Source organism: Drosophila grimshawi, unplaced genomic scaffold (assembly GCF_018153295.1).
Source record: "Drosophila grimshawi isolate 15287-2541.00 unplaced genomic scaffold, ASM1815329v1 contig_848, whole genome shotgun sequence".
NCBI classification, from domain to species: Eukaryota; Metazoa; Arthropoda; class Insecta; order Diptera; family Drosophilidae; genus Drosophila; species Drosophila grimshawi.
Genome location: NW_025063692.1, coordinates 20,836,734 through 20,848,847, shown reverse-complemented (window position 1 = coordinate 20,848,847; position 12,114 = coordinate 20,836,734). Strand labels below are relative to the sequence as shown.

At 38.5% G+C, this 12,114-nt stretch overlaps 1 protein-coding gene and 1 long non-coding RNA gene across 3 annotated transcripts in view; both read left to right on the top strand.

Moving 5' to 3' along the window:
* Positions 1-298: 298 nt before the first annotated feature.
* LOC122322850 lies at positions 299-2,105 on the top strand. Its single transcript, XR_006246887.1, has 3 exons — positions 299-527; positions 1,259-1,350; positions 2,043-2,105. It is a non-coding gene; the product is annotated as an uncharacterized LOC122322850 (long non-coding RNA).
* A 103-nt stretch (positions 2,106-2,208) lies between these two features.
* Positions 2,209-12,114, top strand: part of LOC6565410 (tyrosine-protein phosphatase 10D) — a 48,361-nt gene continuing 38,455 nt past the window's right edge. For both annotated transcript variants that reach the window (XM_032737861.1, XM_032737860.2), the window contains exon 1: positions 2,209-2,479. In XM_032737861.1, the coding sequence (XP_032593752.1) occupies positions 2,318-2,479 (162 nt within the window). In that variant the 5' untranslated portion in view covers positions 2,209-2,317. The remainder of the gene's footprint in view (positions 2,480-12,114) is intronic.

Below are 12,114 nucleotides of genomic sequence, written 5' to 3'. Positions count from 1 at the left end.
AGCCTTATGTCTCCAGAATAATTGTCATTTCTTGCATATAGCCAAAACTAAGCATCGTATAATTAAGTATCGTATGTTTAATGATATTTAGTTTTCAAAAACTACTTGCAAGCAGTTCAAACAGCGCGCCAAGTGTGGCAGCACTGGCACAGAAACAACCACCCAGTGTTGGGGGTTCTCCCACTCAAACACACCGAAGCATACACAAACACACACACACACGCACACTTGCTCAAACAACTTGCAGATGCAGGCAGAGCCGCTGTCGCTGCCGCAGCCACCGACCATAGTCCGCTGTTACTCAGTTGAGTTTTGGCCGTGAGCGTGTTCTGGTGCGCGTCAGTGTCTGCCTCATTGTCGTCCGTTATACTATTTGTCGCTGTGCCGTCGCCGTCGCCCTCATCGTTGCCGTTGCCCCGTGTTGTTTACGTGTGTGCGTCTGCCAGTGTTCAATTTTGTTGTTTTTGTTTTTTGTTTGTTGTAATTTTTTTTTGGCGACGGTTAGCAAAAAATTTTTGAACGCAAATGTATGGAGCATATATATATATTTAAAAATATAAAATTGTATATGTGTAGTTTTTTTCTGTTAAATACAAAAAGTTCGTGAGTTTCATATACATATACATATTAACAAACACACACACACATGAAATGTATAATTTTTGGCCAAGAAATGCCCAGCAAAGCGTAGCCAAGTAAAAGCAGAAATTGAGAGTTGCTTTTTGATGTTTTGAGCGCGTTTCGCAGCAGCAGCAACAACAACAACAATAATAATAATAATAATAATAAGAGAAATAGCAACACCTAAGCAACACTGGCAACACCGGCATTAGCATCAGCCGATTTTGTTGTTTTGCTTGTTGTTATTACATGCCGTCGCTTTCACCCCTCCCCTCCCCCACCCTTGCAAGTGTCGCGTTTGTTTTTTATTTTGCTTTTCTTGCTATCGGTTTTTAATTTAAATATTCGTTTTTTGTAGTTGTTTCACTTGAATATAATTCGTTCACTCTTTGTGATTTTGTTTGGATTTGTGAATGAATTTGAGAACATTAAATTATTATTATAAAAATTATTCAAAAATATTTTGTTTGGTTTTTTGTTGTGCTTAGAAACTTGTCCTAAATTAACGTCAAAACTCATTAATTAAACTCAAATAAAAACTCGTTTTTTGAGCTTTGAATTGTGTTTGGTTGTTGTTGTTTTTGCTGTTTCTCAAGCTTTATTTACTGTTTGTTGTTGGTGTTTACTGGTTCTCTAGTAAATGACAGAACAATGGCTCAAGCTTTGATCTTGTATCTCTTTCGCTAAGCTCGCGACTCGCCAGAGTATTCTCTGTGTGTAAAAAAATGTGTAAGATTTCTCTCTTTCTCTCTCTCTCTCTCTCTCTCTCTCTCGGCCAAGTTGAGTTGCTCTCAGCAACAAAGTTGAAGGCCTTTTTTGCATACGGCAATGTTATTAACAAGCAACAATCAACAAGCAACAAGCAACAACAACAAGCAACAAGCAACAACAACAAGAAACAAGGGAATAAACTTTAGTTTTAAAATCAAAACTGGTTTCTCAAAAGTTGTTGATTTCTTTTTATTGGCATATACATGTTTTCGTTGTTGTTGTTGTTGTCGTTGTGCGTATTTATGTTTTGTGGCTAACTTTTGCTATGACGTCATTCGACAAAATGTAAATTGCACGATAACAAAACAAAAACTAGCTTAAATATACAAGAAAAAAAATCGAAAGCTTGCCAACAGCAACAGTCTGAAAAAAAAAACAAACTTTGGCGCAGGCGCCGCCAGCAACAAGAAGCAGAAATCGTTGGCAGCAACGCAGTGTGTGCGTGTGTGTGTGTGTGTGAGAGAGAAGGTGATATTGATCGGCAGCAAAAGTTGAGCTTAGCCCATACACACACACGCACACGCGTACACTTTTTACTTGTCGTTGTTGGCAGTCTCTCTTTGCCTCTCTTCAAAATATTTGTTCGCGTAACTCACTCTCGCTCTCTCTCTCCCCCTCTCTCTCGCTCTCTCTCTATAACACACTCGTAGAATGACGTGAGGAAAGTCCTAGATACAAAAATACACAAAATCCAATTGTAAACAAATTGAAAACAATGCATTTGTTAAAAACAAAAACTACGCTCGTTTTGAAAATGTCGAAAATCAAAAGAAATTAGCTGAAAAAAAAAACAAGAGGAAAATATTAACAAAAGCAGCAGCAGCAACAACACCAACAACAGCAGCAGCAGCAGCAACAACAACAGTTTTCAGCCACGATAGCGACGAGCACTAGACAACAAAAACAGCAACAACACGGCCACAACATGTTGTACACGCTGAGCAAAGCAACAACAAGAATTCGACTCAAAAGACAGCAGCAGCAGCAGCAGCAGCAGCAACCAGCAGTAGCAATAAAAACAATAAAAGTAGCTCAGCAACATCGCTGGCTTTGGATTTTAACATTTCTCGCTGCATTTTGCGCACAGGTAAGCAGAAAAGCTTTTTTTTTATAAACCAAACAAACCAAAATATCTTGTACATAAACAAACATACCTGTGTATGTATGTATGTATGTATGTGTGTGTGTATGTATGTAAATGCGATCATTCACTCACTTTCTTTTCACAGCCATTCGTAGCAACATCTTCCTGATGCCAGCAACATCATAACGCATATTTGAGCAACATCAACAAACACAACAACAACAACAACAAAAACAAGAACAGCAACATCCAAATGGGTACTTCTGTTGCACTTGTTCTCTTCTTGTTGATGTATTGTTGTTGCTGCTGTTGCTGCTGTTGCTGTTGCAGTCGTTCATTGTTGATTTGTATACTCTGATTACCTTCGGTATCAGAGTATATTCGCTTTGTGCAATTTCCATCATGCTGTCTGTCCTTCTGTCCGTCTGTATGACGGCCACTTTATTTTTTTATTGACTAGTCTGCGCCGACGTCAGGGCCTAGTCAGGGTTCTACGTCCACTAGGAGGCTACGAAATCGATCAAATCGATAAAGCCACAAATCTCTCTCAATATTGAAGCTACAATCACCCAAATTAGTTGGTAGGTTGTTGACGATGTCCTTTAAAGATCGCCATACATATACATTTTCAGACCACGCCCATAATCTGAAATGCATATTGCCAAACTTGGAAGACAGCTTACTACGAACCTGCTCTAATATTTTTTTCGGTTACGATTACTAGGAAACTGCTCCGATAAAAGCCTGTATCTATCGCAATTTTAAAGGATAGATCACAATGATAGCTTACAAGGAACTTACATCAAAGATCGACATTTCATGGCAATACACAAAGGGCACCTGTTATCGAATGGTCTGACTTAACGGTATCAGCGCACTTCACAGTCGGCTATTCCCGACTGCAACGTTTTCTCTTGTTTGTTTTAGTGGAGCGCGCATTTCCCATGTTAATCAAATTCAATTATTTCGTCGCATCGTGTTTTTTTGGGTTTGGTATTCTGCTTGCAAAACTTGTATTCTAGCAGCGGGTGTCGCTAATATGCTGGAGAGAGGGAGAACGAGAGAGAGAGAGAGAGAAAGAGAGAGGGAGAGGGACCTTGAGCAGCAGGCAAACAAGCCAATTAATGTGATTGAAATGCAAAATATTCCGAAATTAATATGCATTTCGATGTTAAATACAGATACATCAATTTATTATTGTGGGATCGTGTTGCCGCATTGCATAATAATTGATGAAGCCTTAACAACTGTATTCAAGAGGCACACATACGTATACACACACATACATGCATACATAAATACATGCATGCATATGAATAAATTGAAATGTATATCAATTTGTTGCTCATACGGATTTCAAGTTTGGATCGCGACAAGTCACAAAGAGCTTAAAGCTTTTCATGTACTACATACATACATATGTACATCTGTACATCTGTACATATGTAGCTATATAGGCATGCATTTTTATACATACATTAAATCTTATTGATAATTGGCTAAACATATTCGAATTTTGAAATCTATAATCAAAAATAATATAAGCATTTGCATATTTAGTTTGATAAACTCAACACAACTTGATTCTAATACTATATAAATGTATAAGCTCATTTTGTTCCTCTTTAAGTTTGCAATGAATGCATTTGACTTATTTTGTGAAGCACTCTAATGAGATAGAACCTGCCAAAACACACACATTTTGCCAACATGATATATATTATTACCTTGAAAAAGGAATGTGCCCATTTGGTGCTTGTAGTTCCAGTCATAAAACACCAGCGGCGAATTCATGACTGTTTAATATAAGTATACCCATATAGATATATATATATATATATATAGGGCTGCTCGTTAAGCTTTAAGTGCAAAGCAAATGAACGTCACGTAGTCATAATAAATAATGGGCAAGCATTTATTTAGTATTAAGTATTATTGAGTTCAGTATTTTGCATTTAGTGGTACTTTCATTAACGAGAGCAAGAATTCTCAGGCGACAGATTGTGCAATCAGCTAAAATCCCAAATGACTCGATGTGAATGATATATGAATGATTTGAATGATATATACGATATGCGTTACGAGTTTACTCCGGTTCATTCCGGACTATTTAAAAGCCATTCAAATTAGAATCGGAATTGTTTTTTGTAACTTCCATAGGCTAGGCAATCGCTGGAACAATTGTTATTGTTGTTGTTGTTGTTGCTGTTATTGTTGCGATTATAGTTTGTCTATCTGATTTATGAAACTCAAATATTCGCCATTAAGTCACATAGTACAACAACGACACGGCCCAAAAGTCACGTCTGCCGCACGGCCCAAGCCCAAAACATTCAACACATGCAAATTGGGAGGAAAAGAAGAAGACGACCATACGTAAATAAATTATACACAATATCTCCATATATGTGCATTATCAGATAATATGAACCTTAAAGAAGAACACTAATAATATGTGCAATTTTTTGTCAGAAAGCTTCAGCTCATATTGAAAAAAAGCTTTAAATGATCTTCAAATAAGTTGCAGATCTTTAAGAAAGTATAAACTTATGAGTTTTAAGTCATAGAAAATGCTGAACAACTTTTGCTTTGGTGATCAGCTAAAGCTTACGAACATTGAAGTTATGCTCTTGTGATTGAAATAAAACAATGAGGCAATCTTTCATTTCACAGATTCGTGACTTGTTGCCAGTCAAAACAAAATCGGACTGCTGTTCAGTGATAGTAAAAGCATTGAAATCGAAATTCAAAACCATTGGCAACAAAGAAAAAATGAATGTGGCGCAAAATCAAGAAAGATATAACTGGTGCAGTGCAGATAAAGATAAAGATACAGATACAGAGATACAGACAGACACATACCCACACACACACACAGTTACAGATATATAAAGCTGAAGATACAAATATAGCTACGGATATGTGTTCTGAAACGGATGCCTGGTAAATTAAGCGCAAAATGCGGCCTAAATTGATGCTGGCTGGCAAACAACAGCAACGACAACAACAACAACAACAACAACAACAACAACAACAACAACAACAACAACAAGAGCACAAAAATAACAAAAAACAATACCAAAAAGCAAACAATTAACCAAACAGACCCAAAAGCAACAAATGCGAATCCGCAATGGGCCAGGGTTGGCTTTGCTATATGGGATTTTTGAATTCGAATTGGTGTATTGCGAGTGCGAGTGGATTTGGATTTGGGCCCGGTCGATCTGGCTATGATTTTACTTTTTGGTGTGGGCTGCTGCGCCACGGCAATTAAATGCAGGGCCGGCAGAAGACAAAGGCCATGGCCGCAGATGCGTGTCGCAGATAAGACACGCCCCTTCCCCCGGCCCGCGCCCGTACCCATGCCCCTTCCCCTTCCCCTTCCCCTTCCCACTGCCATTGGCACGTGTCAAGTTGGCCCAAAGAAAACAGTCGACAACTAGGCAAGCAGAAGTGTGCGAGATGAGAGTACTGCTCGACTAGTGGTTATCCTATAAAAACATGCATATTAGTAAATTGTTTGGGCAATATTTGGACATATATATATTTATATATATACATATAAATATATGCATATATATATACATACTTATACATTATGCCAATCTAATTGAACCATACCCATTTTAAAAAATACATTCGGTGTATTTGAGCAGACCACTTGAAAAGCCAAAATGTTGGCCTGATTCCAATTCGTTTTCCACACACACACACACACACACATATATATATATATATATATATATATATACAGATATTGGAAAGGGGGATTGGCTGAGCTTTTCAATTAACTGCTGGCAGTGCAATTGACACCCTGTGCATGCGTTACGCATGCCTAACAAATGCCACTTGACTCAAATTTGCATAAGTAATGCAGTTGAACTCAGTTCAGCTCATTATACTACGTGTGAGCGAGAATGAGTTGCGACTCCATTGCTAAAAAGAAAATAAACCAATTCATAGCATATTTAAAGCACTTTCGAACGGGAACAAGTTAAGGTCAATATGAAACCAATAACAAGGCTAGGGATTATCTGCAACAAATAAGAAACAGACAGCTGCTGCTTAGCTTACAAAAAAGTAGTGTTTACCTAAAATATTAAACCAATAACAAAGCTAGGGATTATCTGGATATAACAGATATAACAGAAAAGTAGCAGCTTGCCAGGCACTGGCAACAGCTTCAATTTGCATCAAACAATGTTTATGAAACTAGAAACGTAAAGCTCATAAATTAGATAGATTCAAGTAGAGCACACCCTGTGGTATCATCTGGCAACTGGCAACTGGCATGAAACGGGAATGAAACGAAACAAGTTCGGGTCTTTTAATCATATAAACGCATTGCATCTGTGCACGCCTCAGCCAAAAATAGAGCGAAAATCAACAAGACGCTGCCGGAAATGTGCTATCAAATGCAAAAAACAAAAAAAAAGATATAAAAAATGACGAAAAGAGACGAATAAGGAGAAAAAGAGAAAAGACTAGAAGGCGAAAAGAGAAAAAAGAAATCATGAAGCAGGCAGCAGGCAGCAAGACTGCTTTGAAGTAGACATCGGAAATGGCAAATGCCACTTGGTTCAGTCTGGTCTGGGTGCATGAATGAATGAGTGAATGAGTGAATGTTTGAATGTGTGAATGAATGAATTGATGGCGCATAGCAGAGTAATGAAACATCCAACATACCACATAAAATCATATCCCATATCCCATACACCATACCATAATATATCATATCGCATGCTTTTATGGGATGTTGTCTGCGACTCGGTTTCAAGTGTTGACAGCCATCTGAAAACTACTCGCTCTGACAATTGCGGAAGTATTTTCGACACGAATCAATTGCAAGACCAATCTACGCAACGCAACGCAGCGCAACGCAACGCAACGCCACGCCACGCCCACAACTTCTGACTAGACCATAAGCAGATACCCTATAAAAGTAATATAATATATATTTGTTTGCTTCTATTTATCAATTTCGCCTTTAGTTGGAACAACTAAAATCACGACTGGCTGATCAAGAATATTAATGAGATTTCGCTTTGCTTGCTATATATACAATTTGCTCAATTTTCTTGCATACTTTTTACCCATTTTGAACAGTGTATCAAATCAAATCAAATCAAATAAAATAAGTAAAGCAAAAATTATGAACAAGAAGTGAAATTCTTTATGTTCGACGTTCAAATTGCAAAATTGGCCCAAGAACACCGCACACTTTCAAACTACGGAAATCGCGAGGGTGACTTTTGATGTAGTAGTGGTCTTATGTACAATATATACAAGTATTCGGGTGTATTCGGGTATATAAAGTCGCTTACTATTTAGTTGAATGTTTGTAAGTGTAGCATGAATCATGCCGTTGATGGACTGCAGGTCTGCAGGACTACTGAACAGAATAGCTGGACTGAGGCGCTGAGACTCAATGGCACCGAGGGTTCACCTCATCCACAGAACAGAACAGTTCAGTTGGGCTGTGGGATACGCGTCACCCCTCGAGACGCTATTTTTTGCACCCACTTCAGCATTATTAAAGTCATTAGATACATCAAATACACACACTTATACACACACACACACACATGCTGGCGCACACAGTCGTTACAATAGAAGCTCATATAACAATGAAACACTTGAAGAAATAACAGACAACTTAAGTTGAGAGTTTGTATTTTGTAGAAGCTCGAAGCTCTCCTTATCGGATTTAAGCAATGCCTGATTTCTTTTATATTTTGAACGAGACAAAAGATAATCTCTATATATATTTTATTTTATTTTATTTTATTTAAAATCTGTCGGCTTAGCCAAGTTTTTTCTTCAAGTGTTTCAAATTACATTGCTGCTGCCAGACACTGTATAATGGCCAAAAGAGAGCAAATACAAAACATGGCCGAAATTTGCCTTAAATTCATAATGATTACACTAAAGTAAATCTCATGAAAATAAATCGTGAGCTAAGTAGAACAACGAAGCAGACAATTTAATAGCACAACCAAAAATGTTTCGAAAGTGGATGAAATGCTTCAAAAGTTGTTTATTAAAATGTTGCTCGCGGGCACATCTAAAATTAAGTTAGGGTATAGAAAATAGTAATTATCACCAACAGGTACATAATATATACATAACTAGACACATATTTGATTCATAATTGAAAAGGGCATTGATAATATATTTATTTATATATGTATATCTGAAATGTTTAATAAGTATCTGAAATGTCAGTAATTTGCATATTGGAAAAAGGTCTCGTGGGCGGACAGGGACAAAAGCATTGAAATAATGTAGATATATGAATTAAAAGCCATTTGCAATGTGCTATGCACAATGGAAAATACCAAATAGGATGCACAACTATTGAATGCCGGACTGGGTAATTCCCTGTAATATGTGGAATGCATAGGGTATATTAATTTACAAATTACCGCACCTCAACGTAGCAATTGAATGGGATATAGAATATACCTGGCTAGCGTATGGCACCCCTTACAGGGTATCTGCAGAAAATATGGAAGATGAAAAGAGGGCGAAACAAAAGAAAAACCATAAACTGCAGTGGGAAAATGCAATGCACTGGCCGCTGTTTGGTTAATTGAAATTTATTGAGTGCGCATTGCAATTGTTATTGTTGTTGTTGTTGCTGTTGCTTGAGCTGCAGCTGCTTTATGGCGGCTACATGTGCAAGTTGAAAATGTTATGATTACAGGATATTGCCCCTTGACTTTGTTATTTCTGATTTGCCTAGCCAGCCCTCGCCCTCATCCCCACCACTCTGGCCTTCCTTGCGCTCCATTAGCATCAGGCCAAACACAGACCCTGCTTTCCGCGATTGTTTTGTGTGTTTGGCGCTATCCAATGTCTTGCAGCACCTACCGACTCTCCTGGTGTGTTTTAGGCAGCACTTGAGCACTTTTTAATGATCGTTGCTAGTTGCTAGTTGCCAGTTGCCAGTTGCCACTTGCCAGTGTAAACAGCTTAAATTGGTCTATGGAGAGCAATGAGCTTAAGCAAGCTACGATGCCTTAGTTTTATTCGATCTTCAATTCAATTCAATTATTACAGTTGGTCAATAATATGTCAGGGTGTATTATATATAAATTGGCTGGCAAAATTGTGTCTTTTACTGCTAAATAAACTTGATCTGCATATGGTAAATGAATATTAATATTCCAAATTTTAAATCGCCAGCTGTCATAGTCTGTCAGATCATCACCGTATTAAAGACAGATGGACGAACAGACAAGGATAAATTAATTTGACAATTGATGTTGATCAAGAATATATATTTACTCAATGGGGTCGGACGTGTTTGCCTGTGCCGTGCCCAACTTATTCATTATACACACATTTTTTTCTCATTTTTAAAGCGTTTCAGAAAGTATTCCTTTTTTACAATTTCAAGAATCAGCTCATATGAAAGCTTTTTTCATTTGTATCAATCATAGATCAATCGGTCAATCAACGAAAAAATCAAGAAGCAATGCACTCAATGTCTGACTGATATATTCAATCATTAGTTTTGATGTCATCAACTTTTGCTATTCTTTATCGAAGCTGGCTTTACTTAAATCGCGTGAGTGTCATCGCTAATTGACAGTGTGGCCAGTCAGTCAGTCAGTCAGTCAGCACGATTGATTGACAAGTGCTGTGGTTTGGTTCGTTGCTGAATTGAATATCTTCAACTTTTTGTCGAAACTTTTCTAGCAGTTAGTTAACTTCTATATTTTTATTTGTAAGCGGCCAATCAGCTGGGTTGACAGCTCTGAAACGTGCCGGTTTTTAAGGGTGTGCAAGTGAATAACTTATGTGTTCACTGGAGGCGTTTGCGAACTATTCGCAATAAATACAGTTCCTTTGAATTATTGATGCTATGCTGCTGTGCTCACAGAGCACACGAAGCCACCACTTGCCTAAATTGTATTTCTATTCAAATATTTACGTTGGGAAATAATTTTGAATTTAAGTTTGCATGTAAATAGCATTCAGGTGCATTCATTTCAATTTCTAACTCAAAATTAAATCTAAATGCTACTCAAATTTTTGTCGGGTCAAATGCAAAATGTCAAAAGTCTCAACAGAAGCTCATTCACACACGCACCCATTTACACACACACCTACACACACTCACACTCACGCACTGGCGATCAGAACATTTGGTTTGGCCACCCGAAGGGTGTGAATTCATTTGTAGTTTTAACTATTAGTTTCTGTTGTCAATGGCTTGGAATGGAAAGGAAGGCGAAGTAGCAGTGGCAGTGGCAGTGGGTTGTGGGAGTGGGTGTCGTCTTTGGAATGGGAATTGGAATTGGAATTAGAAACGAGCTCAGGAAATGCGTGCCATGTACTCATAATCAACAATTCCAAGTCGTCGGGGTGAATTTAAGTTTCGTTTTGGTTCGCTCATCCAACCCTCGCCCTCGCCCTCGAGCCAGCCCTCATTTTGACCTTGATACGCTGAGAAGCGGAAATCTCTAAAGCAAACTGTAACTCAATCAACTTGCTGCCGAGCTCAGACGGAAGTGGAAAATGCAATGCGTTGCTCATCAAAACAATTATTAAGACAATGCCATATAAGATGGTAAACGGCACAGAACTGTTTGAGAGCGAGCAGGTGCAAAAGAATACAAACTCAAGATTAGATATTATGGATGCCCGATATCTGAGTGACTTAGTTAGAATAGTATAAATAAGAAGATCATATTCGATTAGATAAGTTTCACGGTCTCCATTAATATCGATAACGATCGATTACTTACGATAGGCACTAATAGCCATAGTTTTCTATGATTGAAGTGTACGACTTCTGATAAGGAATGACTTTGTTACAGGGTATCTCCCAGTCGAACTCGCTAGCTTAGTAAATTACCAGCTGAGTAAAGTGCCTTTCGCATTTTCAAGGATCCGTAATTGAAGTGTACACGTAAATACAAATTTCGCCGGCTGGCAAGTGAACGTCTGTCTATATATATTTATGTATTGTTGCCGTAGGGCAATTATATGTCTTGCATTTCTCCTCTCAACCCCCCTCCTTTCACTCGCTCTCTCTTTCTCTTTCTCTCTCTCTCTCTCTCTCTCTCTCTCTGTCAGTCTGTCAGTCTGTCGCTGTTATTTATGAGTCCCTGGTGCATAGTTCTGCGCCACGTACTGCACCCTTGCAACCAACCTTGGCCGGAAAGAAGCTGCTCCTGCTGCTCCTGCTGGCTGTTGGCCAATGTGTTGCATCCACACGAAGCTCGTTAAACAGTTTCGTGTGCAGTCAGAAGGAGGGCCCCTTTTTGTCCCGTCGCTGCTGAAGCATGTAACTAGACGGTAAACAAACGTTTAGCATAGAAATGGCCGGATACTTGGGCTTGTACCTCTGTCGGGGCTTTAACATTGGAGTGGGCTGGACTTGGCCGGGGCCCTAAACTGTTTGCATAAACATTTCATTCTTTACGGGCTGCAGAACATAACGTGCCAAAGTGCTCTGGAAGATGTTGCCACAAGCAAATTGAATTTGTGCAACTTTACGATGCCATGCACCGAACTACAAAGTGGAAGAGAGTCAGAGAAAAAAAAACAGAGAGAGAGAGAGAGAGAGAGAGAGAGATAGAGACTGGGAGAGATGCAGTCAATTCCAGTGACTGTTGTGCTTTAAT